Source organism: Phoenix dactylifera, chromosome 8, assembly GCF_051530095.1.
Source record: "Phoenix dactylifera cultivar Ajwa chromosome 8, Ajwa_hap1_PhDact_Kaust_v1.1, whole genome shotgun sequence".
NCBI lineage: Eukaryota > Viridiplantae > Streptophyta > Magnoliopsida > Arecales > Arecaceae > Phoenix > Phoenix dactylifera.
Genome location: NC_143197.1, coordinates 5,312,588 through 5,327,537, shown reverse-complemented (window position 1 = coordinate 5,327,537; position 14,950 = coordinate 5,312,588). Strand labels below are relative to the sequence as shown.

Sequence of the window (14,950 nt, the reverse complement as noted above, 5' to 3'; positions counted from 1 at the left end):
TGTGTTTCTCTACTACTTTTGCATGCTTCTTCGCATTGTCTAGATGGCCAAACCTTTGAAAATATTATTGCTCCTCGGCAACTAAAATCGACTTTCAGGTTGCACAATTGTAGGTCATTAGCCAGTACAAACAATGAGCTGCATCCTCCCTTGAAGCACAGCAGCTAGGTCTTATCTTCGCATATTTGGAAACTGCTGCATTTATCCTCATGCATGAATCGTAAGCATTTCAAGATATTTTCTCTCTTGAATCTCAAGCAGCAACACAAAAATTTGCAGAATTCATTTGTAAACTTCTTTCTTTAGCAAAATTCTTTTTTGAAAAAGAAAGTAATATGTGAAATTCTTCTGACTTTTTTTTTCTTTTTTTTGAGAATAAGATGGAGGCGCCACCAAAAAAGTGGCATGAGAACCACAAATTAAAACACTTGGGGGAAGGCTACGATCGGCTAATACCAAAATCTATCCCATAAAAAAGGATTGGTATTAGGCTACGTCCTACCAATTTGCTCTCTAAGTTCATAATTATCGGAGACCATAAAGAGACGGAGGAGTAGAAAATTCTTTGATGAGATTCATTTATGAAAAGTGATCTTTCGCCGAGTCCCGAATTTGTTTTGAAAAAAGAAGTAAAGTCTAATAAATTTTCAGTGATGACATGAAATATTATCAATGTAGCTTCCAACCCAGTTTCTTTTGCATCGATGGTCACGAGTCTTTATTGAACTTGTCCAGATTGCATCCTCTACCTCTTGCATTCCATGAAGATGGCTTGATAGGTGATGCTTTAAACTTGAGATGAAAAAGGTACAAGCATGATTTCTTCTGGTCAAAATAGAAAAGAAAAATTCTCAATTAAGTCTATCCTACAACATGTAGCCTTTTTTTTGATGGTAAGAGAAAGAGAGATTCACATGCGCTTTATTTATTCAGGTTTAAATGCTTAGAAATGCATATCCGGGATTTGATATAGACTATTATAGATGCATCCAAGACTCATTGATCATTCATTAATAAAGTCTTTGTGCAGGATGATTAGAGTACATGCAATTAAAAATCTCAACGCAAGATAGTGCAATTACTACTCATCTCAACGATTACAAAGCTGGTATGATAATTTAAACTCTAGGGAAGTACTTGGAAACTTGTTCAAATTTGCCAGGACCCGGCTAGAGAAAGGAAGCCCCAATTCACATGGGATAAAACAATCCCTGGAGGTTTTTCTTTTTAATCCCGAGGGATCTCCGAAGTTGACAAACATGCCCCATTTTTTTTTTCATTTCAAGATAAGAAGGGAGCATTTCTTTCAATATCATTCTTTATTTGGTAATCTGGCAGGTCGCCAGTGAACCTTCGAGGCTTCAATCAATGCGCGGATGGGTCCATTCCATACCGGTCCATCCCCCCAATCGACAGTTCACCTTCCAAGTTCCAACTATCCCTCCCCAGTTCCTATCCCCATTCCTTCCACTGTTCCCAGTTATCCAGGATATATATATATATATATTCCGCTGGCGGCGTCTCATCTCGTGCCAAGCCGGCCCCGCCTGACGAAAGCCCTGGCAATTCCAATAATTTGTTTCGAAGTTTGAATCTCCCGCGCCTGCACCGCGCTACAGAGCCGCTCCTTCCGCGCCACTCGCCCTCAAAACGCACAAAAAGCCGCGGGCCCCTCCGCCCGCGTGACCCACGGCGCCAGCTGTACTTTCTCCGAACTAACCCTCGTTAAATTTCAAAATATCTGGTCAAATTTGGGGCGATACGACGCGTAATCGGACGGTCGAGGCAGCATGTTATCAACCGCATTGATGAGCCCGCGTGGGGATCCTGCAGGCGCCCGAGTTCCTAACAGCTCATTCCTTAATGAGAAAACATAAACACGGATTTGTTCTAAAATAATCACATTGGAGTTACAAAACCGACATTTAATGATGGGCAATTTGGTCATCATGGCTCGATTATATAACACCGACATCCCACCGCTTCAGGCGGAGTGCTTCGTTAGCTTTTTTCCTTCTCTGTGAAGAGTTGTGGCTCTTCTGGTCCTCGGTGTTCTCCGATTCCGGCTTCCTTCTTCGGTGGAGTGAGAGGTTGGAACCCTGGGATCGTCAGATCGGACGGCGGTTCGGCCTGGAAAACAGAGTTGAGAACCGTCTCTTGGATAGGATCATAGGAGGTGATTTCATCTATCCATTTTTCGGAGTTAAATCTTCGATTTTCTTTCTCCCTCTTTTTATATGCAGTGTTACTTGTTTTCTTACCCGGGTTTAAAATCCATACGTTTGATTTCAACCTCCAACGTAGTATTATTCAAGAAGGATTTAAGAAGAGCGACTATTTGCTTAATTTTTTTTTTTGATAACTTGATAACATGACCAAGATACTGTTTGTTTTTTTTTTTTAAAAAAATGTCGATCCTATTCATTGACTTCTTTTTATTAAATTAATAAATATATTTGCTGGCTTTCAGGTGGAAGCTCCTGGAATTAGCTGGATCTCTCTCACTACCGCTAAGCGTTTGCCGGAGAAGATAAACAGGTAATCAATCCATCCCATCAGGAGAGACGCTGTTTGCTTTCTGCTACCGGTTTAATTTATTAATAATTCCTGCATTTGACGCACCGAGATTTCCACGGGAGGGTATATTGGTAATTTTACATTATGGTCAAGATCATCCTTTCATCATTTTTTTAGAACATATCTGGATCTGATACAAGCACGTCTCATCATAATCTTCCATAAAATTTAAAGGTAAACCCGAGAGGGAGAGGGAGAGGGGGAGAGAGAAAGAGAGAGAGAGCTATTCATTTATTTCGACCCATTGACCAAGAGCTGCTCAATTAGGTCGGTGCACATGTGATCATGGATCATGAAACTAAACTCTCTCTTACGAAAGCAAGTCCATTTACTTGGATCTTAAATAAGCTTTTTGTACCATCATCGTCACCTCAAGTTTCAGACCTTCTCTTTTTAACAAGGATCCGTGTGTTGAATAAGGTGTCTTCTGATTTATACCTGATAACTGCTATTGAATAGCCTGTTTGCGGTGTAGCTGGACTAGCCTAGGATAGGAATAATTGGATGCCTTGTTTCCTGTTCTTGATCTCAAATTGAACTTGGTAATACTTTGATTTGCTTGTTTTAATATCTGTTTTCTAAACGGCTGGATGTGACTTGTTTTGATTTGTTCTATCCGAGTCTTATCCTCTACCTTATTTTCGTGAATGTCTGCATTGTAATACTAATTTGGTAGAAGGTGTGCTTTTTGCCTGGTGCCGTTTGGAATTTTCTGAGATTTGGTAGCATGAGCACAAGACGGGGTTTTAATTTCCATTTGATATTTTTTAAGTGTCATATGGTATTTTCTTGAGCATACTGCTACCCTGAGGATAACACTAAATCCTTTAGCGGACCTATCAACTATGAGAGAACATTATCTGTTGTTTGATTTCAAATACTGCTTTGTTTATTCCTTGAGAGCAGAGATCAATGAAATTCCATACCGCCTTATAGCTGCTGGTCGATTTTTCTTCTATATGGGTGGTCTTTGAAACTTGTATTTGTGGAGGTTGGTTTAGGTTGTTGTTAAATTTGGCTCCTTTTTCCCCTGAGAAAGTCCTTAAGTTTGGTCCTCTGGCTTATTCTATGTGTCTTGCAGATAATATTATAGTAGTAATTCCCTCTGTGAAATCTTTCCTTTTTCTTTGTCTTTTGGACCTCTTCTATGCATAGATGTTGCTGAAGGATTGCTCCTTATTGCATTAACAGAGACCATCTCAATTTTATGGATAAATGTCGCCTTAGTTTTTGTTGTGTCTTGCTGTTTCTATTTTTTATCTTTGTTGTTGTCTTGATTCATTGTGGTTACACTGTTGTAATTTAGGTTTGTCATGCTGTTTGTTTGTTGCACCATTTGTGTCCCTCGGTCAAATCAGTTTAACTTGTTATGTTTGATCACTTTGTTTCTAAGATTCTGGTGTGGATTACATGCTATGTACTAGTGTCACTGGGGCAGGTTCTGTATTTTTCTGGTCCACTACATTTCTTTCTTCTGTCATATTATGTGAGTTGCTTCTGCTCATAAAGCAAACTAAACTGTGTTCCATGGGTCTTTACACGGAAAAAATATACCTATGCCGTATGATTTCCTTTATGGATGCATATATCATTATTTTGTTACTAGAGCACACTATTATGCCTACTGTTGTAGAGAAATTTTGAGACTTTCTGGATACAACCTGCACACAAACTCATAAAAAAAATAAATTTTTATATTTAATAGTGAGATCAAACATGCTGGTGCTCTAAACTGTCTGAGAATGCACATGTGCTTGTGCGCATGTCTGTATGGTTTTGTATGTTTAGCAGTTATCATGATATCATTCTGTATTCATCTCCACTATTTTCACATCAAGCTAAGTTTGACCATCTAATATTAGCACGAAGCATGCCGTATCTACTCAGTTGGCTCAGTTACAAGTCAATTGTATGTCTATCCATATACATACAAGCATGTATACATATGTTCTTGGGAAAAAAGACCTTATGCCATACCATTGACCATTATGGTTAGCTGTGGTTGAAGTTAAGAGACTCATTTTTTCTAAATGCACTATTTACTCATTCTTCACATGCCAATTTTTATTGGTTATTATCATGTCTTGCAGCAGAATCTGCAGTCTTTTCCTAAAACTTCCGTTGAGCGAATCAGTCTTGCTGGTTGTTAAAGATGAAGCGGATGGCATCTAAAAAATCTCACTCATGGTGGTGGAATAGTCATATAAGTCCCAAAAACTCTAAATGGCTCCTGGAAAATCTTGAAGGTGAGTGTTTAGCTATTTTGCCTTTTCCTTCATGTGCTATATTGTTATAAAATTCTTCTGGTGCAAAGTGTATCCTGTATATGCTAAGGAAAATGGTTTAATAATTGTATTCATGTACTATTTTGAAGAATATCTGATTGGATCAAATGGTGCATCATCTTTGTCACTTAGATTACACTTAACCATCCTATGCAGAGATGGATAAACGTGTCAAGGAAATGCTGAAACTGATTGAAGAGGAGGGGGATTCTTTTGCAAAGAAAGCTGAGATGTATTATGAAAGGCGCCCGATGCTTATCTCTCATGTTGAGGACTTCTACCGCATGTACCGTGCCCTAGCCGAGCGTTATGATAATGTGACAGGTGAGCTGCGCAAGAATGTTCCATCAGAACTTCAATCTCAAGGATCTGGCAATGGATCTGATTTTGGTTCTGAACCGCCTGTGTCTCCAACACTCTCTCCTGAGCTCACTCCTGAGCGCAAGCCACCACGACCTAAGCCAAGCCCAAGAAGTTCTGGCTTCCATTTATTTGTTGGATCTGGTGGCGGCTCAGATGTCTCCAGAAAGGGGAGCGATGGGTCCTTTTCTTCATCATCATCAGAATCTGAATCTGAATCTGATGATGTGAAGGAAGTTAATGTTGACAGCATTTCTTCTAGGCTGCATGACAGGATACTTGAGCTAGAGGATGAACTCTCTGATGTGAAGGAGAAGCTCCAGATACAAGAGGAAAAATTCTCCAATGGCCAATGTGAACATATAGAGAACGGGAATCATTTGGGTTTTAGCTCAAAGATCTTAGCATTGGAGGAAGAGTTGATAATTGAGAAAGCAAAACTTCAGGATTCAGAAGCAGAGATTGTGAATCTTCAAACTAAGCTTGAGGAAAGGAATGCATTTATAGAAACTAAGAACATTCAGCTCAGTTTGGAAAAGAAGCAGGTTGCCGAATTAGAGAAACAAATTGCTGTGTTAGAAGCTGAGATATCGGCCCATAAGAATGAAATCGAGGATCTAAAGGGAGCAATGGCAGCTTCCTCTCAGATGTTTGAAGCTGAATTATCAGATCGTGATCTTGAAATTGGGGAGTGCAAAACTGAGCTTATCAATTTGTCTGAAAGACTCTTGAAAGAGAAGTCCAGTCTTGAGGCTGATGTTGAAAATCTTGAAGGTGTCGTCAAGGGACTGAATGCAGAAGTTGATAAAATTTCGGGAGAGAAGTTGCTGCTTGAAGCTCGTCTTGCAGAGCTAGAGAATGTGATTCAGGAATTGGAAATGAGGGCAGCTAGTTCTGCTGAGAAATTCTTACAGGAGAAATCTGTACTAGAAGCTGAAGCTGTCAACCTGTCACAATCCAATGCTTCCCTTGAGGTTAAACTCTTTAAGCTAGAGGTTGATATAAGACAGCTTGAGGCTGAGAAGATGGAAGCATCTAAGGAGAGTGGTGAGCACATTGCTGAGCTAAATCAAAGTCTAGATGCTCTCAACCTACAACTTGAGATACTAACATCTGAGAAGGAGACTCTTCATGCTAAAGTGAACACCCTCATTGATGATGTGAAGTGCCGTGATGATCAAATTAGCCAGATGGATGAGCATTTATGTCAGTTACACTTGGAGCATGCTGAGCTGATAATAGGGATTACGGAGGCGCAAAAAGCTGCTGCGGAGTTAAGCAAGCGGGTGAGGGAGCTGGAAGAGGAGGTGCACAGGCAGAAGGTTGAGATTTCTGATGGTGCTGAGGGGAAGAGGGAGGCTATAAGGCAACTGTGCTTCTCGCTGGAACATTACCGTGATGGCTATCATCAGCTCAGGCAGTTGCTGCAGGGCCACAAGCGTCCTGTGGTGATGGCAACTTGAGCTTCTTATGAGGGTAATTGTCCTGTATATTTCAGGCTTTTTGTTTCCCTACTTTTCTTTCTTCTATCCGGTTATAGCTCTCTAGGGCTATTATAAAGTTTTTATTATGGATGTAAAATGACTATGCTATACTTTATTATATGATTACCCTCGGTAGTTCATGATTAATTTTAGTCGTTTTGCCTGTGATTGTTTGTCTTACAAGTGGATCATTTGATTCTTTTGTCCCCTTTTTCTTGCAAGAGGTTTAGTTGTTCTCATTAGACACTTTGCTTTTTGAGAATGCTTAATGACTTTCCCTTTTTTTCCCCTTTCAAATAATTCGGTGGTAATGCATCTTGTTTCTGCAGCTAATTTAACTGGACATTGATCTGTGTTTGCTTTGGATAGTTGAATGAGTTCTTTCTGATCTCTGAACTCACTTTGCTAGTTCGTCCTATTTCCATAAATTCGATCATCCGTACTACCATATAAGTATCTTAATCATTGTTTCATTGAAATTCATAGTTAAAACATGGGGCATGAGATGATGTACACCATTTTTTGCTCCAGGTGATCCAAAGTAAGTATTGTTAATTTGGGATTGTTATGATTTTTGCTGAATAAGGCTGAAAGGAATTAGATCAGACAAATTCATGAACATGAAGGTGTCCAGGGTCTGATCTTGAAGGGGTAAGTTGGGTCAATTTCTGAATTTGTAGTTAAAGTAAAAAGTATTGTCAGCAGTTAGTGCTAAACTTTTGACAGCAGTCCAATGATATCATCTTTTAGCTAGTTTATAAGTGATCGGGACCTGAGGTCTGGTGCAGCCTTTCTCTGGTCAAAAGTTTTAGTTGCACATGCGATTTGTCATTAAAAATTAATTTGGTGTGTTCGTGGTTGTCAGCCTCCAATATGCTATCTATTATTCTTTTCTCTTCTTTCGTTTTCGTCGAGGATCATCAATGTGCCCTTGTCCTCTTTGTGGTCCTCTGGTGAATGAATGGTCGGCAGCAATTTACACGAAAAAAATAGATCATGCATTCTCATCAAGATTTCACAAGTCTTGATTGCCTCTTTAATGGTCCCTTCTATTTTTCCAATTATTTACAAAGGATTCCTTCCGCCCCCACCACCTTCACATGGTGTACCTCTACATCAAGGTATATACATATCCTGTACATCTACACAAAGCCAAATATGAGACATTTTGTTTATATCAATGCTTGCAGAGCACGACCTTTATTTTTTTTTCTTTTTATATGTGTTTAATGATTTTTAAATTATCTATATTACGTGTGTTTAATCGCACATCGGTTATTTATTGGATGAATTTTGAATATTTATATAAAATTAAGAAATCTAAATAATACATTTTAGCTAGTTTTTTAAGTTAAATTCTGAGTTGGGGCGAGGATAAACATGGTATCCGTGGTCTTGCTATTAATTCCAATGAGTGGAGAAACAGTTTGAACTAAATATGGGATTAATTAGGTTAATTTTATCATAATAACAAAGAATGGCCGATATCTGCGAGGTCTATGATTAAAATAATGACAATTATTGCAGCCATCGTACGTTGGGATGTCTGCATTGCTGCTTATTCCAATCACTATATTATATTTTTTGGGACTTCTAATAGTACGCCACGGCCGTTATTTTATACTTTTGGTGCTCGTCTCACACGCTTACATCTAGAAAGAAGCATTAGTGCTGTGGCACTTGGCCCTGGACGTGATTCTGGCGTCAAGCTTGCATGACCTGAGATGCGAGACTTCACGTTTCGCGTCTCACCTGTCATCTAGTCGGCAGCTCTAGGCCCTAGTGGATAGATATCGGCATTCGACCGCGTCCATGGATGGGCATGGTGGGGCCAACGAGCGGTGACTGAGATTGAGCCCTGTCGAGAAGTGCCCGTGGCATGGAGGGGCGTTTTCTTAGATGCAACTGGGAAATTCTAGGTGCCGTGATGCTATCCCAAAGGACCCGTTTGGTCCGCGAAAAGGGAAGAAAGCGAAGTATGGTTAACAAAAAAAATAATGAGATGTTTTTTGTTTGGCCGAATTTCTTTTTTTTTTTAAAAATGAAAAAGTTATATTTTTATGAAAATATGGTTTCCACATTTTATGAAAAAAAAATTTTCATAAGAAATATGGAAAATTTATTTTTCCATTAGTCGAGAATCACTCTATTTTTATTTTTTTCTAAAAAATATACTTTAGTATTAGAGAGGCATTAAAAACTTAATTTTTATTAAGAATATAATATGAATTACACGTAATTTTTTCAAAAAAGTGAATGGTCAACCAAACATAAGCACTCTAAAAATCTGTCATTTTTCTATGGTCAGTCAAACATACCAAAAGTACTTTTTCAGGGATCTTCTTCCTAGGAATCTGTTTTACAAGAATTATATTCCTATGAGGAAAAATGCTTTCTGCGAACGAAACGAGCTCTAATGATTTTGCGAGATAACTTCTTTAACAAAACTAGATGTTCTTTAAACTCTCTTTTCTATTTTTTTAAAAATTTATTCTGGCCTTTTTTTAGCTAAGCTGGAACTTAGGACTTTATGTACCTATCTTCTTTTTAAAGGAGAGAAAAAAAATAAGAAAAAAGTCAGATTCACTAAAATAATAATTAAAAAAACGCTCCCTCACTCTTTAGGGTAGACTCCTTAAATTAAAATTCAATTTCTGCAAGATGTACAGGTATAGATGAGTATTAATTGTAGCCATGCCATACTCAAAATATCGTATCAGAATTTGTTAACTATTATACTAACAGTAGAAAAGTTGAAGGAGTGGTATTTGATATCTTAATTAAATATTTATATGTTGTTATATATATACTTTTTAAAATAATTTAATATATGAAAAATTATTATATGAACCAGAAACTGAATTATGAAGCATATGTATGGTGGATAACAAGCATCCCCTATTTGATTTTGAATTGTTTAAATATAAGAGGTAGTATGGTGAGTGGCTATTGGACTGATCTATCTAATAATTAAACTTAAATCCGAAACCTCGGGCTTTGATCTATTTATTGATACTAAAATTGGAAATGCACCGGAACAACGCAACTGGCATGCTCATTATTCTCGTGCGAGTCGCATTAAACATCGGTGGGTGAGACCGAGTCCAACGCCAGGTGGTCGTCTAGAACGCAACTTTCGTTCGTGTGCTTTTTCCTCGAAGCATCCCTCCCAAGCCCTATCCGAGCCCTAAAACGTCAATGTGGACACGGAGGAATGGGACACGACTGGATTTTGCGGAACCGCCTCTTTGACCGACGTCTGCGACACGGTCCGGTTGAGACCTCACCAGTCAAAGTTATACAGTCAGACAGAGAAAAAAAGTCAGCCCACCTCCCGTGTCCCGTGCTTCCTTTTTCTCCATTTCATTTGCCTACCTTTTTGTCTACACTCCGAGAACTCCCCAGAAGGAAAAGGAGGAGATGAAGGTGAAGAGAAGAGAGGAGGTATCAGTCGTCAAATTTCTAAGGTTTTTCCCCCTTATCTCTTACTACATCTCTGGTTAAATTATGCTTATACTGATTCTGATTGTAATAGGATTCCCTTGCTTAGGATATGAATTGAACTATTTTGGTTGATAGCTTTTCTTCCTCTTGTTGGTTTTATTTCTTGCATAACCAGCATGAAATTTATCTCTCTGCTAGCTTTTTAAGCTCCTGGCAGCTTTTCTTTTCTGGAGTTCTTAATTCGTTGTTGGTTTCCAGGTTCTTGGTGCATATATGCTTCAGCTGAGTATTAATTTGCTGCATTTGTTGGATTGCCTAATTGATATGGTTGTCATCTTAATTTAGCTTAATAGATGAGTTGGAGCTGCTTCTATAATTCAGGTTGAATTTTTACATGTTTTGGCATGTTTTGGAGCTGAGTAGTTCGTTTTTTTTTTCTTTTTTGTAAATTGTACATCTTGATGGTCGGAAAAAGCTGATAGTTAATGAGAAAAAAGTGAGAGAGGAGCTCGTTTCTTGCTCTATAAGGTACTTCATGGGAATAATCCATTCAGCTGATAAACTTTCCCGGGTGTGATATTATTTTCATCTGCTGGAACGAGTTTCTGGACCTTCTGGCGGAAAACTACAGCTATTTCGTTATCCTTTTCCATTCAAGGACTGTTAGGAGATTTCTAGTTTTTACTCCAACCCTTTTCTTTTACATGATATTTTTTGTTCGAATTAGGGAGAGGGGTCAGCAGCTTGGGGAATTGGTGCTTTTGTTTACTTTGCTTCTTAGGCTTTTAGGGATTTCTTCAAATGAATGAGCTAGGCTTCTGATAATCCCTACTTCCCGTAACCTAATTTTAGGTCCCCTTTTTTCCCCAAGATAACGGTTGGGGGCTCCTTAATTAAATCATGATGAAATATTTGGCAATCTGTACTCTTGTAGCATTGGGCTGTCATGTTACCACTTTTCACCGGTCAATCTGATGTAACTAATGTGTTAGATTTTCCTGCCACTTTTATGCAGCCCTTAGGTTTTATTCTTTTTATTCTGAGAATCTGTAGTTTTTCATAAGTTGCTGACTTCGATCTTTCTTTCTCTTTCATGTAGTATTTGATAGTCTCTTCTGTCAAAACCTAGAAGCATCTGGACCTGATGTTGTTTTTGCATTTATGTTCTGTATCATGGATTACATTTATCAATTTTAGCTTATGGCTTGAAAGCTTTTTTTGCTGTAATTATGGATTAAAGGTTTGCTAACATTTGAAATTGAAGTAAAGCATCTTTTGAACACACTTCAGACCAATTTTACTGAAGAGGCTTGTTCGAAAAATTTTACAAAGTTTGCTGTACTTCGTTGGGGGACTTTTCCTTGATATAAATTTCAGAATGGATCTTGATAGATCATGTATTTCCCAGTTCATATATGTTGACTGCTCTTGTACATTTGGTGATGCAGAGAAACATATCATGATGGCTCATTAACTTATACGTTGGAATACGTGGTCTACCATCTTAATGTTGAATAACCATTGGAAGGGCTGAAAGAACAGATGGCACACTTCCACCGTTCCTGCTAGGCTTTTTAGTTTAAATCACTGAGTGGTATATTTAGCTTCTTCAAAAAACCATGGCCAGCACTGTCCCTGGAGTCCGTTTTGTAAGATGTCCGAAATGTCTTATGGTTCTCACCGAATTTGCTGACGTTCCGGTGTACAAGTGTGGTGGGTGTGCCACCATCCTTCGAGGTAAAGATTTCTCATCAATCAATTTTTGGTACTAGGAGTTGCTCTTTTATTTGTTCAGAGGTTTATTTTGTCAATTCTTTTTCTTTTTTCTGCAATGCAGCAAAAAGCCGTATTTCTGGTGGACAAAATGTGACTCTAGGATCACTTGGGAACACTTCACAGAACTTACCAGACAATGGCTTCTTGAACTATGGATTGTCCTCTTCAGGGAAGGATTTGGTTTCTGTGTCTTCAGAGTTGGACAGTGAAAGAGAGAAAGCGGTACCTGTAAATATTCAGTCATCTTATCCAAATGATTCAATCAATTTGCATGGGAATGTAGAATCATCAGAGCACGAAGAAAATAAAACTGAAGAAAGAGGCTTTGACCAACATGCCCCTCAGCCGACTGATCTTCTTGGGCCTGAAACAAATGACACAAATATCGAAGTGGAGAAGACTTTAAAGCTTTGCCAACAAGGTCGTGAAAGCTTGAAGTTGAGTGATAGAATGGAAGATTCCATGGAATCAACTGACCTTGATACTTCCTCAGAGGAGGACACAGCTGATGGAGTGTATGACGATAAGCATGGTATTATGTTGAGATCACCAACCAGAGACTCTCGTGCTTATGATGCCAGTGTCTCCTCTGCTGATGATGGCTGCAATGATCATGTTTGTAATAATCATCCCATCTTACCTGAAACCGGTTTTACACAGAAAAAGGTTCTGGACTCGATTGATACTAAAGGAAAGGAAGCTGAAGAAGATGACTGTGGGGAGAGAAAGGTGGCTGCTGATACTGGAGCAAAACTTCAAGTTCAAGATTTTCCAGCAAAGCCATCAAATGAGATGCTTGACTCAGCTGTTGTGGAAAAGTTTGATTCAAATATAGATGAATTTCCTTCAAAGAATAAGATCCAAGCATGCAAATGGGAAACTTCATTAGATTCTGAAGATTTCCACTCAGTGCAGAACACATTGGAACCAGAAAATGGAGGGTCTTTGAGAATGTCAAGGGATGCATTCTCCTGCGAGGACTCACTCAACCATCCATATGGCAGCTCACCAGCTAAGCTCAAGTCTTTTAAACATGCTGGCATGAAGATACTGAGGAAGGTTGATGAATTGAGAGATGAACTTAGTGAATTATTCGATAAAGCGGTGGAAGGGAAGGGAAGGCCTCACTCCAGAGGCACCCTGCAGGAAAGCATCACCAAATCCCTTAATCCAAACTTAGCTCGCCATCCACCTAAAGTATATGAGCCAAGAATACTTGTTCCCCGACAAAATAGGTCTTCTCAGATTCCTTTACCAGAACGACCCCCCTGTTCCTGTTTGCATTGCCATTATAAGGACTGCAAACTGTCCATGCAGTTGGCACCTAATATCTGCTGTCACAATGGGCTCTGCAGGGCTTGTGCCCATGGCATACCTTGCCAATCTTCCAAGGCTGTCTGTCCAGGTCTGCATATGTATTCTAATCTCTCATCATGTCGTCACAAGGCTAAGGCACCTGGTGTTGAGTCAGAGAAGATGCATTCCAAGGAGAAGAGGCAGCCGATGAAGCAGTATTGCCGGCCTGTCTTTGGGGGTGCACCTTTTGTTATCTGCTACAGTTGTTTGAAGTTACTTAAGCTGCCAGTGGATTTTTCAACATCGAGGAAGAGATTGCATAAGCTGCAGTGTGGTGCTTGTTCTGAAGTTCTTCTGTTCTCATATAGAGCCAGAGCTTATTCTATTCCTTGCACACCTACTGAGGCACGACATCCACCGAGCGAGGTTGACAATGGTACAGAAACTTCTACTGTAAACAAGATTTCTGCTTCTCATTTTAATGATTGCCGTACAGGGGATCCAATTTCTTATTCTGAAGAATACGGGCCCTCATTTGGTATGTGCTACTCTACCGAAGAGCCTGCATTACATGTCTCGAGGAACTCTTCTAATATGATGGAAGAGAGAGATGGCAAGCAAGGAACAGTTTCGCGACTCCATCGACTCATGGGCTACTCTTCAGCTAGCGAAATATGCCGTCAACCTTTTGATGTCGATGATGAATGCAGAAGCTTGGAACCAACCATGCATTATCATAGACCTGAGGAAGGACATGTGAGAGTTGATCTTAAAGGGAAAGGAATTTGCATTCCTGATCATTCAGCAACTAGGATTTGGAAATGCATGGGGAATTTGAGTCGCCAAAGAGAGTGAGAACAAGGAGGATAGGATCATGCACAGATTGTTGAAGAAGGGAATACTAGAGGTGAATCATGGATTAGAGATCATGAAGCTAACAGTCCTTTCTGATGGATATAACTGAGATTCATAGGTCAAGGCTGGGAGTGATGGGTAGGTTAGCCTTGCTGAAGGTGAACCTGTCGTTTTGTATTTTTCTTTTTACCATCTCCAAACCCTTTATCTATTCACCAATCATCATTTGTTTACAAAATAAATCCAAATGAGATTGTTTAGGTGATTGTTCAACCATTGCCAACATCACTCTTTCAGGTGTCTAAAGCAGGGTACTGAGTCAATCTTCTTTTCTTTTGCGGGATGGATTGTATTATCAGCCTTGTACGGTAAAGGCACAACATGATTCTTTAAAATCTGAATTAGAGAGATCGAGTATGTAATAAAATAGTCCTGTTTTTAAGGTGCTTCGCTTTCAAGGCCCTCAATTTTCACCTTTTGGCTGATATTAATTTCTTTTGTCTTCGAATGCGAGTACAGAGATCTTTTCAAACATGATATTGTACTTGTATTGTTTCAAATTATCATCTCTTGTAACATTATTACATTTGATTCACTGAATATGGTGGCAGAGCTGAGGATCTGCTCATCTAGTTATCTATCATCAGCAAATTCCATTTCCACTCCTATGTTGGCAAGGTGTAAAATCGCCTAAGTTATTTCTTGCAGCATGTACTAGATTTTTTTCCCCTCATTGGTTTGTAACAGTCGTCTTTGGCTCTCATAACTATAGTTCTCTGACAAGCTGCTGGACTATTTATGGCTCCATCGTGCACTTGGATGCTACTCTTGTACATTAAATTGGTGAATTATATTGTGTCTAATGCTTAATTG

General features: G+C 39.1%; 2 protein-coding genes across 7 annotated transcripts; both read left to right on the top strand.

Annotated features, from left to right (window-relative positions):
• Window positions 1-1,771: 1,771 nt before the first annotated feature.
• LOC103702151 (uncharacterized) lies at window positions 1,772-6,853 on the top strand. Of its 5 annotated transcripts, none has more exons than XM_008784462.6 (4): window positions 1,772-2,176; window positions 2,471-2,538; window positions 4,671-4,823; window positions 5,019-6,853. In XM_008784462.6, the coding sequence occupies exons 3-4, from the start codon at window positions 4,730-4,732 to the stop codon at window positions 6,683-6,685; spliced, it is 1,761 nt and encodes a 586-aa protein (XP_008782684.2). In that variant the 5' UTR covers window positions 1,772-2,176; window positions 2,471-2,538; window positions 4,671-4,729; the 3' UTR covers window positions 6,686-6,853. The 5 variants fall into 5 exon arrangements, with proteins under 5 accessions (XP_008782684.2, XP_008782683.2, XP_088558631.2 ...); XM_008784461.6 differs by having other exon boundaries at window positions 1,991-2,176; window positions 4,668-4,823; XM_088702505.2 differs by lacking the exons at window positions 1,772-2,176; window positions 2,471-2,538 and adding an exon at window positions 2,719-2,844 and having other exon boundaries at window positions 4,668-4,823.
• A 3,150-nt stretch (window positions 6,854-10,003) lies between these two features.
• On the top strand, window positions 10,004-14,562 carry LOC103702149 (uncharacterized). Of its 2 annotated transcripts, none has more exons than XM_008784460.6 (3): window positions 10,004-10,173; window positions 11,599-11,887; window positions 11,988-14,562. In XM_008784460.6, exons 2-3 carry the CDS (start codon window positions 11,770-11,772, stop codon window positions 14,075-14,077), a joined length of 2,208 nt encoding a protein of 735 aa, XP_008782682.4. In that variant the 5' UTR covers window positions 10,004-10,173; window positions 11,599-11,769; the 3' UTR covers window positions 14,078-14,562. The 2 variants fall into 2 exon arrangements, with proteins under 2 accessions (XP_008782682.4, XP_088558629.2); XM_088702503.2 differs by having other exon boundaries at window positions 10,036-10,150.
• The last annotated feature ends 388 nt before the right edge of the window (window positions 14,563-14,950 follow it).

What these genes read in the sequence shown, in the direction of transcription:
- LOC103702151 (XM_008784462.6), top strand. Translation starts at nt 4,730, where the DNA reads ATGAAGCGGATGGCATCTAAAAAATCTCACTCATGGTGGTGGAATAGT. An exon ending in GCTCCTGGAAAATCTTGAAG is followed by an intron (nt 4,824 to 5,018) that starts GTGAGTGTTTAG and finishes CATCCTATGCAG; the next exon opens with AGATGGATAAACGTGTCAAG.
- LOC103702149 (XM_008784460.6), top strand. Translation starts at nt 11,770, where the DNA reads ATGGCCAGCACTGTCCCTGGAGTCCGTTTTGTAAGATGTCCGAAATGT. An exon ending in GTGTGCCACCATCCTTCGAG is followed by an intron (nt 11,888 to 11,987) that starts GTAAAGATTTCT and finishes TCTGCAATGCAG; the next exon opens with CAAAAAGCCGTATTTCTGGT.